The 15,719-nt window shown below is 46.8% G+C and overlaps 4 protein-coding genes across 8 annotated transcripts; 1 reads left to right on the forward strand and 3 right to left on the reverse strand.

Moving 5' to 3' along the window:
- The first annotated feature begins 2,734 nt into the window (after positions 1-2,734).
- On the forward strand, positions 2,735-7,184 carry LOC101759381. Of its 4 annotated transcripts, XM_012847078.3 has the most exons (13): positions 2,737-3,094; positions 3,246-3,298; positions 3,392-3,512; positions 4,086-4,146; positions 4,284-4,397; positions 4,778-4,909; positions 4,986-5,105; positions 5,526-5,926; positions 6,008-6,107; positions 6,203-6,262; positions 6,362-6,448; positions 6,558-6,680; positions 6,763-7,184. In XM_012847078.3, the coding sequence occupies exons 3-13, from the start codon at positions 3,424-3,426 to the stop codon at positions 7,060-7,062; spliced, it is 1,587 nt and encodes a 528-aa protein (XP_012702532.1). In that variant the 5' UTR covers positions 2,737-3,094; positions 3,246-3,298; positions 3,392-3,423; the 3' UTR covers positions 7,063-7,184. The 4 variants fall into 4 exon arrangements, with proteins under 4 accessions (XP_004973907.1, XP_012702532.1, XP_022683285.1 ...); XM_004973850.4 differs by having other exon boundaries at positions 2,735-3,298; positions 5,535-5,926; XM_022827550.1 differs by having other exon boundaries at positions 2,738-3,298.
- A 61-nt stretch (positions 7,185-7,245) lies between these two features.
- On the reverse strand, positions 7,246-8,916 carry LOC101758706 (transcription termination factor MTERF6, chloroplastic/mitochondrial). 2 transcript variants are annotated; one of them, XM_004973848.4, is made up of 2 exons: positions 8,783-8,916; positions 7,246-8,430 (listed from the first exon to the last, which is right to left on the reverse strand). In XM_004973848.4, the coding sequence occupies exon 2, from the start codon at positions 8,416-8,418 to the stop codon at positions 7,420-7,422; it is 999 nt and encodes a 332-aa protein (XP_004973905.1). In that variant the 5' UTR covers positions 8,419-8,430; positions 8,783-8,916; the 3' UTR covers positions 7,246-7,419. The 2 variants fall into 2 exon arrangements, with proteins under 2 accessions (XP_004973905.1, XP_004973904.1); XM_004973847.2 differs by having other exon boundaries at positions 7,246-8,448; positions 8,783-8,915.
- Positions 8,917-9,284: 368 nt separating this feature from the next.
- LOC101760341 (tetraketide alpha-pyrone reductase 1) lies at positions 9,285-11,577 on the reverse strand. The gene is made up of 5 exons (XM_004973852.2): positions 11,231-11,577; positions 10,923-11,089; positions 10,283-10,477; positions 10,022-10,184; positions 9,285-9,803 (listed from the first exon to the last, which is right to left on the reverse strand). The coding sequence occupies exons 1-5, from the start codon at positions 11,349-11,351 to the stop codon at positions 9,439-9,441; spliced, it is 1,011 nt and encodes a 336-aa protein (XP_004973909.1). The 5' UTR covers positions 11,352-11,577; the 3' UTR covers positions 9,285-9,438.
- Positions 11,578-11,698: 121 nt separating this feature from the next.
- LOC101760746 (forkhead-associated domain-containing protein 1) lies at positions 11,699-15,624 on the reverse strand. The gene is made up of 3 exons (XM_004973853.4): positions 14,247-15,624; positions 12,801-13,487; positions 11,699-12,680 (listed from the first exon to the last, which is right to left on the reverse strand). Exons 1-3 carry the CDS (start codon positions 15,309-15,311, stop codon positions 12,093-12,095), a joined length of 2,340 nt encoding a protein of 779 aa, XP_004973910.1. The 5' UTR covers positions 15,312-15,624; the 3' UTR covers positions 11,699-12,092.
- Between the last annotated feature and the right edge of the window lie 95 nt (positions 15,625-15,719).

A 15,719-nucleotide genomic window follows, 5' to 3' on the forward strand; every position in this document is an offset into this window, starting at 1 on the left:
TAAAACGACCTACAATTTGGAAGGGAAGAAGTATATGGGGGTGTTTGTTTCTTTAGGAGCTCCTAAAATTCCTGTCACATAGATACTAATTAGGAGTATTAAACATAGACTAATTACAAAACTAATTGCACAGATGGAAACTAATTTGCAAGACGAATCTATTAAGCCTAATTAATTCATCATTACCACATGTTTATTGTAGCATCACATTGTCAAATCATGGACTAATTAGGCTTAATAGATTCGTCTTGCGAATTAGGCTCCATCTGTGTAATTAGTTTTATAATTAGCTCATGTTTAGTCCTACTAATTAGCCTCCAAATATTCGATGTGACATAAATTTTAGTCCGAACTAAAATCTAAACACACCTTATGTCTTGTTGGGCTCAGAGTCCCTACCATCGTCCATAAAAGCATAAACCGGCAGCACATTGTCAGCTCGATCGAGTTTGACCGCGACCTCAAAAGAAAATTCATGCATGCATGGTGGTGTGACACGACGTCCCAACCGTGGCTCAATCCATTTGCATGCATCAATCGATTGATGTTATATCACCTGTAGCTCGCCGGCGACTGTCTATTTGCAGAGTCCTCCGCGGGACGGCACCGCTCACAATGCAAAGAAACCGATGGATGGACGACCACACTGGAGCCGGGTCCAGCAGGGTGCTTCCCCCCTGCCGTCTCCATCGGAATATAAAGTATGCCATCTGTTACCAAAACACTCGAGGAATAAAGCATTCATGGTCACGCTCACACGCCGGCCTCATCGTCGACGACGACGCCCAAATCCAGGATCATCCGCCTGCCGCTCCTGCTCGTAACCACCTGGAGGAAGAAACCGATGGATCGGATGGCGGGTCGTCGTCGGTTGCCGCCGCGTGCCCGCTCGGCCGGCCGGCGTTTAGCCCTCCCGTGACCCGGCGACGTCGACACGCTCCAGCCCAGGGTGCCGTGCCCATCACCGTGCTTGCATCTCAGTGCAGTACTCTGCAGTGCAGTGCAGGCAGTATCCTACTCCTGGCTCACTCTAGCTGTCGTCGATCGCTCACGGGGGGCACAGGATCGAGCAGTTTGGTCAGGTCAGCGCGCCGGCTCCACCGGCTAACACGCGGCGAGATCGATCGACAGCGCCCGCTGCACTGTAATAAAGCGTCGGCATGTGCTTTGTGCTGATACAGTTGATGAAACTCTTGAGCACTTTTTCTTAGACTATGGGTTTGCTCTCCTTCTCCTTTTTTTTTCGAGAATACGCAGGAGAGCTGCGTACCTTTGTATTAAGAAGAATAAGTAGAATTGTTACAACGCGGGCTTACCGGGCTCACGCACACAGTTTTGAAATGTAGCTTGAGTTTACATGGCAACTTATTTACATCCATTTAAACACAAAGGTTAGTGTAAGAAACCACTAAGGTACCGTTGCTTCAGCGTCGTCCTGCTGTTGTCGCGGCCATTGGAACATTGCTAAGTGTTTGGCTCCTGCCGCGCACCAATCAACAGCTTGTTCTCGGATTAGCTCAGTTAGTTGCAGAGGATTTCTTTTTGGAGCTCTATCAAAGTTTCTGTCGTTGCGCTGTTTCTAAATTGTCCAGGAGATCAACATAAACAAGGAGTCCATCCCTTTCCTTAGCGATCTGCTCATGGCTCTCCTTCTCATCCCTCTTGTGATTCACGCCCCTCCTGTTTCGTAAAAAAAAAAAAAAGCGTCGGCAGGTCGTCCAGCCGAGCGGCGGTCGGATCGGGTGGACGCGCGCGTCGGCAGGTGCTGCCGCCAACAGGTCGATCGACCCCACTTTCCATGTGGCGGATTGCTGTAAAAAGACCTGATTTTTACGACGCGGTCACGGCCACGGCCACGGCTCGGCTTTCTTCTTTCTCTGTGCCGGACCCTTTCTTCTTTCACCCGGGGCGGTGGCCGGCTTTCGCGCGCGCCTCCTCCTCCCCCGTCCACGTCCCATCGGCGTCGCCTCGGCTGGCCCCCGCCCCCAAATCCGTCCCTGTCACTGTCACCGCGATCTCAGTCTGCCCGCTCAGCCCAATCATTCCTCACCTGCTGTTCGTTCGTGCCAGTTTTAATTTCCGATGACCCAGATCGCTGCGCATGACGCCGGTTTCCTGACTGATTTTCCTCGTCTGAAAAAGGCCCCCCCCGACCCGGCCGTTGCGTGTGTCAACAACTGCACCAGGCACTTTCGGTACACCCAACCGCAAGAAATCGCAACGGATCGGCCGTCGCTGAGCAGAAGCACGTATGTGCATGCGAAGTGGATAAGCTGGAGTGGCAGGCGGAGAGCATGCCGGACCGCCGGAGACGACCAGCGATCGACGGCACAGTGGTTGCGGTGGTTGCGGCGGCTGGTTCCCTTTACCCGCCATGGAATCGGACCAAGGGGATGGAAACGGGAGAAGGTGCCGTGGTGGCAGCAGCTCGCGACCTAATCCCCTGCCATCTGCTCTGACTTCAGCCACCCACCTAATGACATCTGCTTAACAAGCTTATCGTTTTAATTTCTGCAAAAAACGATCGAGCACTGCGTCATTACTGAGATCTGGTACGGGTCGCCGTCGTCTCCGGCTTGCCCCCCGGCCGTTTCGCCAGGCACGCACCGGCGGTAAGCCCCGCATCGTCGTCGTCATCATCATCGCCTCCACGTCGCCATTATTGAGCACTGTTGTGTTTAGCTTGGAGCCGTTGGCTAGCTCACCTCCCTCTCCCTGCTCTTTTAATGGCGGGATTAGCAGGGACATCGTGATGATTGAGGGTACCCCCGTTCCTCTTTTCTTTCGTTTTGCCTCCTTTTAAGCTCGCCTAGCTTTCCTTCGTTCTTTATTCTTTCCATTTTTTCCCCTGACCGTATCTTCCTGCGGGTTTCATCCGCTTTCTTTACTTACCTCTGCTGCATCCTTTGGCCTCGTCCTTGCGTGTGGGCCACCTTGTCTCTCAGGTCTCAGCAGCTAGCTCCTGCACTACTAATCCTACCCTCCACAAATATCAGCTCTTAATCCTCCTCCAAGCACTGTTAGTTGTCAGCCTATGTAGTAGCTGTGCTGGCGTTAGGACCTCTCTGCTTGTTCATCGTTTTTGTTGTGCTCAGTTAGTTGCTCTTCTTGTCCTTTTGCACCTCACCTTTCATTTCATTCCTTTGCATGGCAAGGGACATAGGTTCTGTCTAGTTCAGTGAGTGAAATTTTTACCGAGCTTAATCATCGCCCTCCTATTCTTCTTCCGTTCTCCTCGGTGGCAGCTCATGGCACACAGCAGGAGCTCATGACATGCGAGTTCAGATAGCTCATCAGTGTGAGGGGTTACCTGAGCTTTGTCCTTCTCTGAAGCTTGACATGGAGAGAGGTGTTGCTTGCAGTACATGCTCAGTCTTGATAGCTTTGGCAGGTTCTTGGTGATTGAAGCATAGTCCAGCAGCCATGGAGGACCCAGGACTAGAGGCGCTCAAGGAAAGAGGATTCAGTGCAGAAACACCATCTTCTCATCAGCAACACCGACACTCAAGAAGGTTAATATGCAGTAGTTTTTTCAGCATGATGCATATGGTTCTTCTAGCAGTGTGACTGTGTGAGTGTCTGACCATATATTCCTTTTCTTTTTTGAGCAAACAAAAACTGAGCATAAATTCTATAAAAGGCCATAATAGTGGCTTCGATCGCCTTTTTTCGATAATACTGTTTGATTCTTATTTGGTTGCATTAGCAGCATTTTCTGCATAGACCTATTTAAATTTTTGTGTGTTACTGTGCTCTGCCATTGTCTTCAGCAGATCACTTCAATAGTCTCTCAGGTGACATGTACTGCGAGTAATAATGTTGAAAGTTTCTGTTCTAGCTACGCAGAGTGCTCGTGCCTTTTCTGTGAATTTGAATAGGAACATCATTATAGACAGTTGTACTTGAAAAATCATTTTCCAGCACCACATCTTTATGCTATTATGTTTCTTGTCTCCTTTGACTGAAAAAAGATCCTCCTTTGACTACAGAAATATTCAGTTTCAGCATCCTGAGCTGCCAAGCTTTCAGTTACACCTCAAGTGCTTGATTTTCTATCTAACCTTGATAAATTGTTCTCTTTTCAGTGCTATAAGCACATATGTAAATGTCACTGACATATCGCCACGACTCTCCGATCACATACCTGTGGGTAATCTAATTCGTTTTTTGTTTTTGCTTGTACTGCTTTCTTGTTCATCGAGTAGTCAAAGCAATTATTCTTCAGCCACTTCTTTTATTTTGACTGAACTTTGCTTGTTCCACTCCATTTCCTTATTGTGCAGACAACCAATCGCAATAAGATGCTCCATACAAGATATTCTCTTAACCTCCCTGACCAATTGCCCGAGCATCGCATCATCACCAGTGCAGAGAGAACTGAAAGAACTATTTCAAAGGTTAGTTCCATACCCTAACAAATTGGTTCATGATCCTGATCTCGAGGGCCTATCTGTTTCCAAAAGCTGAAGAAAAGCTGTCAAAATGCAGGTCTTCCATCCATTCTTTATGAATCACGTTCCTTTTCTTAATAACTTAGTATATCATGATGCCAACAGAATGATGCTTTGTCATATCTAGGGGGATGTGATTAAAGTCATTAGTTATGATTATGCTCCCTTTTTAAAAATGATGTGTGTATGTGCTATAGTCAGGAACTGTGTTTCAAGTCCAAATTTTGAACAGCATAAAGTCAATTATCAAAAAAGAATAGTTCAGATGTACATACGTGCTATTTAGACCTTTTAATCTTTGATTCCTGATTTTGTTTTGAATGCAGTCTGTTGCAGACTTGACCTGGGAGATAGCAGTCCTTGAGGAGGAAGTTGTTCGCAAGGAACTGCACCTGCTGTCCTTATACAGAGCCGCATTTGATCAATACCTCGGCGTCTCTCCTCGTGCTTCTGCTCTGGTACAAACCTTTGCCACCTGGAATAGATCAATGATCAGGGGTGATGTTGCATACTAAGGCAACAGTTGTTGATCAGGTGGAGAAAGAATCGCACCGTCAACGCGGCAGAAAGACCACTGACGAGGGCACCCTTCGCCTGAGAAACATCAAGGAGTCTGCAGCCTATAACCTGCCAACACTCTCTGATTCTAAACGCGTATGACAGCTTCTCTTCCATTCATCGATACAGTTATTAGCTCTGTTTTAGTTCTCGATTCCCTTTACTTATTTTTAGCACGTGTCACGTCGAATGTTTGATACTAATTAGGAGTATTTAACGTAGACTATTTACAAAACCCATTAAGGCTAAACGGCGAGACGAATCTATTAAGCCTAATTAATCCTTCATTAGCAAATGTTTACTGTAGCAACACATTGCCAAATCATGAATTAATTAGGCTTAATAGATTCGTCTCGCCGTTTAGCCTCCACTTATATAATGGATTTTGTAAATAGTCTACGTTTAGTACTTCTAATTAGTATCTAAACATTCGATGTGATGGGTGCTAAAAATAAGCAAATGTAACCAAACGGGATCTAAGTGAAAGCATCTGACGTGGCTTTGATGTTGCTGAAGCATACGCAGGAGCTATTAAGATCATCTTCAGGGCGGTCCAGCCTCGCAAACTTCTTGAGTGCTTCTATCACTGAATATGTACCCAAGATCTCCTGCAAACTTTCAGAGGACATACTAAGGTGCATTTCTGCTGTCTACTGCAAACTTGCAAGCAAGCCATTGAAAGAGGCAAATTCTGAGCCATCGTCCACTCCTTTCTCATCTGCATCGAGTTCCTTTTCTCTGAAGTACCCGGTCGATAGTTGGAGCCCTCGATGCCATTACAATGTCGACACAACCTCTGATACATATGGTTCATTTGATGGGAGTAATGGACAATACACTGGGATGATAATTTTTCCAAGGATACATATAGATGAAGACAAATTTGAGTATGCCTCTAAAATGCTGGATACTATCAGGTAAGCGAACTTGTAAAAGATTAATATAGGAAGGAAAAAGAACTTGATTTACATTTTACAGTTGGTCCTATTGTGTCCCAGAACGCTGATAAAACGGCTGGAGAAGATTGACCCTACAAAGATGGAACATGAAGAGCAACTCTGTTTTTGGATTAACATCCACAATGCTTTGGTTATGCATGTATGTTCAATATTTTTAGCTATTACCACCTTAAAGAATGTTTGCTTTTAGATTCAGCATGATACATAACTAACATTCCTTCTGAAATATTACAGGCTTTCATGGCCTATGGGCTACAGGAAAAACGCATGAAAAGCACTGACATGATTCTGAAGGTACAATTATCATACTTTTAACAATCAGTCAAATAACAACCACACTGGCATTCGAATCACATATGAATTTCTCTGACAGTGTTGAGTAATCTGTTCCAGGCTGCATATAATGTGGGTGGACATTCAGTAAACTCCCAAATTATTCAGAACTCAATTCTAGGATGCCAATCCCACCGCCCTTCACTGGTATGGCATTCATCAATATAGCAATTATCAGTCAAAGATTTATAACAAAAGAAAAGAAAAGTTTGCATCATGAAAGGATAATACTAACATACTGGGCATGAAATTACAGTGGGTTCGCACGCTATTTTCACCAACAAAAAAATCAGGGAGCTCCATGCATCCATATGCGCTTTGTCATCCAGAGCCAATTGCTCACTTTGCTCTTTCCACAGGAGCATTTTCAGATCCACCTGTAAGCTCCACTGCCCTTACTAATTTTTCACCATTCCAACCTTATGTTACTAAGTTATAATTATTGTGAATGACTTCTACAGGTAAGGCTGTACACAGCTAAGAAATTATACCACCAACTGGAGCAAGCCAGGACTGAGTTCATTCAAGCAAATGTCATGGTCAGGAAGCAGACCATCTTCCTACCCAAAGTTCTCCACTTTTATGCAAAGGATGCTGCTCTAGAGTTGCCTGACATGATTGACATGGTATGTGAGAGCATGCCTGAACTTCAGCAAAAAGAGATCAGACAATATCTGAGGAGGAGGATTGACAAATGTGTTGAGTGGTTGCCCTACAAATCTTCTTTTAGATATACTGTACATAGGAGTTTGGCTCAATAGAAACTATTTTCCTCTATATATGTTTGTGCCTGTAAGTATTGAACTAAGAAAAATTGATTTATGCGAGTGTAAATAGGTGAGTGGTAAATTTTCAAAGGGAGGAAAGTTATAGCGTTAAAAAACTTCTTTCTGTTTACCGCACTACCACAAATTTGCGGATATCAATCGAGGTATTTAATGACAGAAGGGAAAGCCCACATGGCATGCACTTTCTTGCTCTCAAATAAAATAGATATTCTCAAGATCAACTAATCAAGATACTACTTCTGATATTCAAGAACAATACAACCTGAAGGTACAAACGAAAACATTCACTTGAAAAATAAAACATACTACCTGGGAACTAGAGACGAGTACCTAAACTGCTGCAACCAAACCAAATTTCATGGCAAACTTCTTCTGATTACAGTCTAGCATCTCGCTGAGGCTGCAACTTGAGTTCTTCTGCTTGAGCACCTTGTGACGGTACTCCAGGCTCCTCTTGAGGCCATGGCGAAAGAACTGGGGGTAATCTACCACCTCACCCATGTCCCGCCCCATTTCTTCGACCAGGAACTTTATCCTTGGCTCCAAGCAATGCTTGACGCTCTTGATGAGAACAGGAGGGTATCCAGCCACCAATGCCATAACCTGACCCTTGTTGAAACTGCAGCTCCGCAAGAACGCTAAATTGGGCCGCAGAATCTTATCCACATCTCGTGACAATATATCAGGGAAGCTCATGATCACCCTTTTGAGATCTGACCCCTGTAACCCGACCTCCGACTTGAGGAATTCGGCAGTGGGACGCAGCCGTTTATCGACACTGTACCCCATGATGTACGGCTCCTTGGTAAGGATCTTGCCGATCATGCCTTCCTTGTCCATGCCCAGGTCCACAAGGAAGTTGACCATCTGCGAGAACTTGGCCTCAATGCTGTAGCTGATGAGGCGCGGGTTGACCATGAGCAGCTTGGCGAGCTGCTTCTCGGAGACGCCGAGCGTCTGGAAGAAGGCGAGGAGCGGGCAGAGCTTCTCCTCTACGCTGTGGAACAGTATCTGCGGGAACTTGGCGATGGCCTGCGCCACCTCCCCGGGCTTGGCCTGCAGCGTGGCGAGGCACTGCACCGTGGGCACAAGCTTGCCATCCACGGGCAGGGTGAGCACCTTGGGGCACTTGGCCACCACGTGCCGCAGCCTCCGCCGCTCGATCTTGACGCTGGTGAGGAGGTAGTCCCAGACGCCCGAGGCCTCGCCGGCGTCGAGGCTGTGCAGGTTCTTGCACCTCCTTGCCATGCGCGCTACGGTCTCCTCGTCGAACCCGTTCTCCCTCAACCACTGCGTCAGGCTCTTGCCATTGCTGACGCCGCTGGCCATTGGGATCCTTCCCTGTCCAACAACGAAATCCTGTGACAGAATTAGCATGCTAGAGAGGAGCGCGTCAAATCGTCGAACACTGAGCGTGCATGAGTGGCGGCCACCGCCACCAGAAACAGAGGGGATGTGCGTCGGACTCCCAACCGCATGCCTCCAATTCACTACATAATCTTTAATATCGTCTGAACTACTAATTTTTTTTATACTCTCTGAACTACAAATTTGGTCACTGCAACGCACCACTCACCACCCAACATTTCCAAAGAAAAAAAGAAAGAAAAAAAATCGAAGACGATGATAAAACTTCGCTTCTAGAATCAAAATTGAGCAGCAGCACACAAGTTTGGAGGAAGATAGAATCCACCTTGTTCCCGGCACCGGAGAAGGAGAGGCTGCGGGCGCGTGATCGAGTAGGAAGGAGAGAGGGAGGGGAGGAGGATAAGAGAAGATGACGGTGCTTATCTGTCTGTCTCTGACTGTATCAAAACTGGGAGAGAGCTGCAGCGATCTGAAAGGCCCAAAAATAGATAGGCCGGCACGACTAAATTCAGCCCAGAAGCACATAGCCCGGCACCACTAAATTCAGTAGGCCCATGGCTCAAATGCAGTGGGAAGGAGGAAGATAATGCTGAGGAGTGAGAAGGACCCATGGCTGAAATGAACTAGTCGTTTTCTTTTTTTGCCCCCTTTTTAGTGTGTTGTGTAGGTTCTTGGATTTAAAGGCTTTGTACTGTTCCAGGAAGTTTAATGTAATCCCTACCCCTTTCGCCAAAGAAAATTGCATTCCTGACCAACATTGTACGTTGCACCGTGTCATTGGTGATTTTTGAAAAAAGAAACACAAAGAAAACAAAGTTATCAGCCACTAAAAATGTAAGATGGAACACATCTCAACTGATTATTCTCTTCATACGGCTATGTGATCTCTTCTGCTGTCACTGACAGTCCAAATACCTGTTATTGTATAGAAACTACAAATATATGCGACTATGTAACAACGCATGTCTTCCACGCCAGAATTCAAAGGAGAGAGCCCGTGCTCGCGTTCTCCGTCGGGAGATGGCCGTGTCCGACGAGCGACTCCACGGCGTCGTCGAACATCTCCTCGACGCCCTTGTACCCCCGCATCCCCAGCGCGCGGGCCTTGGAGGTGTCGTAGTCGTATGACTGCTCGCCGTAGATGTTGGGCAGGCTCTTGGGGATCGGGTATGACGGGAACCGCCGCGCGAGCAGGGCGGCGAGGTCGCCGCAGTCCAGCACCACCGCGTTGCAGATGTACCTCCCCTGCGCGCCGGCGGCCTCGTAGGCCAGGATGTGGCAGCTCGCCACGTCGTCGATGTGGACGTAGCCCATCCGCCCGTACACCGTGAACTTCCCCGTCTCCCCTGCAACGACATGGTTTCACTGGCATTCAGAAACTAGAACGTGTGTCACTGGCATTCAGCAACTAGAACGTGTGTGCAGAGAATCTGGTTCTTTCCAGAGCAGGAAAGCTGCACAGCATGTATCCATGGCGACGTCTAGAGTGTGATGGACTAGCAATTAGGCTTACGAGACCTGATGAACAGTTAACAGTGTGGTCAGATATGATTTGATCACGCACCTTGGAATAAGCCGAGGACATCTGAAGCAGTGGGGCCAAGCTCAGGGGACAGACTAGGTCCGATAACAAAGGTGGGAAGAACAGTCACGAGGTCGATCTTATGCTCCTTGGCGAACCCCCAGGCCGCCTTCTCGGCTAGGATCTTCGCGACAGCGTACCATATCTAAGGATCACATCGGAGAGATAACAAACACTCCGATGAATTAGGATTGCACTGGCATAAGATCAGAGTCAATTAGGATTGGATTATCCCAAGCTCACCTGGAGACTCTCGCAGTACTCGATGGAGCTCCATGATGTTTCATCCAGTAACACGTTAGGGGGTAGGTCAGCTTCGTCCTTGATCCTCACAGTTGACGATGAAGATGTGAGGACGACCCTTTTGAGCAAGGGATTCTTTTTGCATGACCGTAACACGTTCAGAGTGCCATTTATTGCTGAATTAAGCATTTGCTCCTGCAAAGTCGTACCATCATATTTATTGTTTAAAAGACTTAAATAAGGCTAATGGAAAGTAGATTCTCCATCGATCACCGTTCCTATCCATTGGATGTAGATCCAACGATAGAAATCACCCCCCCCCCCCCCCCCCCTCTGTTATCCTTCTCTTCCTCCCGTCTTTAGTCTTCCTCGGTTCCTCCTGATAGCTAAAGCTCCTTCCTAGGCCTGCAGGTAGGCCCCAACCCCAAACCCTAACCACAAAGCTCCATTGCCAATTCAATTTCTAGTACACTTTTGGGTGATTGATAGATAAGCAAGAAATCAGTCGATTGGAGAGGAGTAAATCTCTTCATTTTTATCCCTCTCCAATTGCTTTGAAATCTGGATTACAATAATGAAACGAGTTTTGGGCCGATCCCTAGCTATAACCATGGAAAATCAGAGCGAGTGTTTAGCATACCTTGGAATCAGATTTAGTGAGGATTGGTGATGCGGTGTGGAAGACACCCTCACAAGCCATCACGGCATCATCAAAGCTCCCCTCTTCCAAGAGGTCAGCTCTCACAAGCTCCAGCCTTTCCCTTGCACCTTCCAAATCCCAGAGGTGTCCTACTTTCTTGTGATTCCCTATCAAGTCACCAAACAAGTGACCGCGCTTTCAGTATAGTAACGGTTCATTTGACAAGAACGATAATACCAATGGGCGTAAATTAGTACCAAAGATTAATGTTATATTCATTCAGATCATCAGAATACGATGATGCAAACCTGGGTCTCTGACTGTTCCCAGAACATGGTATCCAGACTCGAGAAGCCGCTTGACGAGCCAGGAAGCAATGAAGCCAGATGCTCCGGTGACGCACACCTTTCCCTTGGCCGTGTTCGCCATTCTCTCTGACTGCAGGTGCTACAGGCATTTGATCCAAGGTCTTTATATGCTCTCATAAGTCAGTATGGCTAGGGTGTCATCCCTTTTTGGTGACTCCGATGGGTAGGTAGAGAGTTGGCTTGGTCATGTGCTGATTCCACAACGGCCTAGGAGGTTCACAGCTTCTGCATTCCAATGGATCAAACTACTTCCATCCTGTACAAGATCACAGCTTAGAAAGGCATGAATTACCAACCTAGATGCATTAGATGAACCATCTTCCTACTGAGATGCTGCCTTATTTAAAAACGCTCGCTCAGGTATTATTTCATCAGTATGAATCAAATGTTGGCAACAGGATGTGGTGATGCAAAAGAAAAACTATTCCTGGACATCTTATTCTGATTACATCCCTTTTCTCAAAAAAAATTATGATTACATTGTGATTGATACATGTTACTGTAATTCAATGGAAACAGGCACAAGAAAGAATTACAGTTTAATGTACACAAAAAATGCGTAGGGAAACAAAATTCCTAAAGATTTTGCAAAATGGATGTTGTACACTTGATCTCCCCTACGGCCCCTACTCTGATTCAGGGTATTCCAAATGGTGGAGTTAAAGAGGGGCATTGAGGAAGACAGACTGGGAGAGGGAGAGAGTTTGCTCCACTGATGTCTCCTCCAATATGTGCAGGTGCTGGCAGAAACTTGTATGCCGCATATTGGACTGCCTGGTACTATGCAAGTCTGGTGTCCAATTCACTTCTGGGGAGATAAGCCAAATGAAGAAGCAATTTCTACCAAGTGCTGCCCTGTTGAATTTGTTATGAATGCTATAGGCACAACAGGCTGAAACATGAATTCATCATCCTCTAGTTGGAGGTCATAGCATGTTTTGAGCTCCAATGCTTTAGATTCTGCAGCTTCAGCTTCTTTGTGCAGTATCTCAACTTCTTCATTATCATCCGTTTCAGTTGCAGCAGTCAATTCTGCTCTAGCAGCAGCAGAATCTAACCGGAGTCTTTTGTAACTTGTCATAGCAGATTCCTTTTCCTTTTGTAGAATAAGCCCTTCGCATTCCTGTATCTTGTCAGTAGTTGCTACAATATCCTTTTCTATTATCTCCAGATCAGTAGCAGCTTTCTCCAACATAGTGTGCAGTTCATCCTTTTCAGAATTAAGAGCTTTTGCCTCTGCAGCTATCCTTCCTGCTTCCTTAAAGTTTCTTGCAGCAGCCGCAACTTTCTTTTCAGCCTCCAGTTCAGGGCCCCTTTTGTCAATGAAACTCAACTTCTGCTTAAATGAATCCATCTCTTGCTGTATGCTTGTTCTCCTTGAAGATATCTCCTGCAAGCCATCAAATTCAGTAAAATATTTAGAATAGCTTACATCCAAAACAAAACATGAAGCTCAGTATTTTTGTCAGTAAAAGAATATTAAAAAAAATTAAAAGAAGAGCTGATGTACCTGAAGACTAGTTCTCGCATCTGTAATTTTTTGCCTAAGCATTTGAATGTCTTGCAAAATTTCCTCCTCCATTTTTAGCAACCCAATTCTATCCTCTCTTGACTTCAAAATCGATGATGCAAGCTTTCTTCTTATTTCAACTGATTGCTGGCAAGTTTTAGCTTCAGAGGAACAAGCACCAATAATTTCTCTCAACTCTGAATCTTTCTGTTCTGTTAAAGAGATAAACTTATCAATTTCATTCTTTTTCAACACAAGTGCTTCAGTCTCTAAATCCACTTTACTTTGGGTTTCCTTCAGGGAATTGAGCTTCAAGTCAATATCAGACTGAGAGCCATGGAATCTGGAGACCACGCCACTGATTCTTTCTTGAACTTCATGGATCCGGGCATTGTTTTCAGCTATCTCCGCTTCTTTCAACCTCACCAACTCTAGAAGCCCAGCTAACTCCTCAGCGAGGATTTCTCCATTCTTGCTAAGCATATCTTTCTCTATTTTGTCTTCTTCGACCAAATGCTCTATTGAGCCCTCCAATCCTGAACGTGCTTCTAAAACCAACTGTGTTTCAACCTCCATCTCTAACTTCTTTGTTTCTAGTAACTCCATTGATGTTTGCCACTCTTCTATTTCTTTCAAGGATATTTCTTCTGCTTGCTTGCTCTCTGAATCAGCATGGTCAGTGGCATCCTAAGAAAGGTAGAGTTTTAAGTATTAATAATCAAATAAAGTGCAGAAACCAGATGCAGTTACCCATTTGCAATTATAGCATAAACAGCAATTGCTTGTTGTTTGTTTACACCAAATCATTGTATGTTGCATCTAATTTTCACAGTAGTATTATTAAGTTGGCTACTGGATGATTGCAGTAAATTTCATAACTGGAAGAAAAGATCAAGTGGGCAAAGCTATGTGATGCAGCACAATAATCTAATTCAGAAACTTATACAACAACCAGTCCCATGTAAAATATTACCCTTTTTCAATCATATAGTATTGGTCACTTCTATAATCCAGAGCAAAAAAATTGGAAATATCGTCTTGTTTGAAACTTTCAGTAGTATTTACACAACAAATATAGGGGATGACTATTCCTTGGAGCGTCATGGCGTCACAATAATAACCAAATAGAAAAGAAAAAGAACTGTTTGGACCATTCAAGCTTGCGACATATTTTACAGTGACTACACATAATATGGTAGGACATTAAAGAATTTACACGTTCGATATTATCTGAAAAGTTAGTCCCTTGTTAGATCATGCCTCTAAATGTTCATTTCAAATAAAGATTACTTCTATATTATGCTGCCTGGTAAAAACCACAAACATGGTATATGTTTAGCGAGAACTCATATTTGAGAGTCAAGATTCGGATGCCTAGTTGTTTCTAACTTTAATTTCAAGCCACAGTTCTATATGAAGTTCAACAATACTACAAAGCTAATTTACCTTTGCAAATTGCTTCAGAAGGGCAGCAGCTTCCTCCTCCACTGCAATGCGTGACTCAAGCACACCCTGCAGCTCTGAATCCACCGAATCATAGTCGAGCTCCGCATTACGCAGTGCTGTCAACAGCCGATCTTTCTCCTTCTCAAGCGCGGCAAGGGAGTCGCTGATCCTCTCTGCCCGCTCGAAGTCCTCGGCTTCGCAGGCCTCCTCCAGCTCCCTTTCCAGATCCTTGTGCCTGGATGCCACTGAAGTCGCCTCCTCTGCTACCTTCCTCCGCCGTCCTGCCAGCTGCCTCCTCCTGGCAACCACAGCAGCAGCCCTCTGCTGGATGGAGTCGAGCTTGCTGGAGATTTGGGATCTGAGAAGAGCCAACCTCTCCTCGATCCCCACTGCTGCAACTCCAGCCACTTCATCCTCTTTCTGATCATCTTCCTCCTTCGCCTGCTCGTCTGGACGCGGAGGATTGGCATCCGGAACCACCACTACCTCTGCGTCTACCTCATCGCCGTTAGCATAGACATCAGCTTGCCGATCAGGGTACTGGTCTGGGGTAGGTGGAGCGGCAGGATGCGGCGAAGCATCCAAGAAGGCAATGCTTCTAGCGGAGACCGTAGGAGCGGTGGAGGCACGAACTGTGGCAGGAGGCGAAGGCGGCGCGGGCTGGGGCGAGCGGCCGTACCCGATGCGCACGGCCCTCTTCTTCTTCCGGAGCGACGAGGAGGACGGCTGCCGTGAGAGCGCGGCAGCGGGGGCGGGCGGCGACGGTGCAGGTGCGGGGGCGGGCGTCGCGTGACCCCGATCCTCGCCCTGCGGGAGCGGCTCCTGCGGGGCGAGGAGGGTGAGATCGGAGAAAAGGTCCTCATCGAGCGGCGGCGGCGAGGAGGAGGAGGCTGCCGCGCCAGCGTCGGCGTCGGGGAGCGGCGCGGGCGGCTCGGGATCGGGGACGGGGGCCGCCTCCTCGGCGGCAGCGGCGGGCTCGGGCGCGAAGAGGACCATGCCCTCGAAGAGCGAGCTGCCGTCGTCGCCGCCGCCCCACGCGTCGGCGCCGCCGTCCTGGGACGCCATCTCCGCCGCCGTGCTCCTGAACCGACCGGTGGCTTAGTTTGACGGATCGGGGACGACGAGGGTGGAGTGGACTCAGCAACGAGCAATGGATGGATGGGCGCCGCCGCTGCTGCGTCGATGATGATTATTAGATCATGGAGTAATTCGGGTGGTAATCGCGTGGCCTCCGACTCGACTCCGAGTCTGTCTGTCAGCTTTGTCGCGTGCCACGAAACTGGATCGGATTGGGGAGAAAGATGAACTGCTTGCTCTGCGTGTCCTCTGCAAGAGTTTGGGTACGACGACGATGCCTTGCGTGGAATTGTGGAAACAGCAAACCAACCTGACTTCAGAAGTCGGAAGCATTTCCAGAATTACCACTCCACTTCCCAGTTTTACATAAATTTTGCAAAAAGTTTCAAATTCTGG

Source organism: Setaria italica, chromosome VI (assembly GCF_000263155.2).
Source record: "Setaria italica strain Yugu1 chromosome VI, Setaria_italica_v2.0, whole genome shotgun sequence".
NCBI classification, from domain to species: Eukaryota; Viridiplantae; Streptophyta; class Magnoliopsida; order Poales; family Poaceae; genus Setaria; species Setaria italica.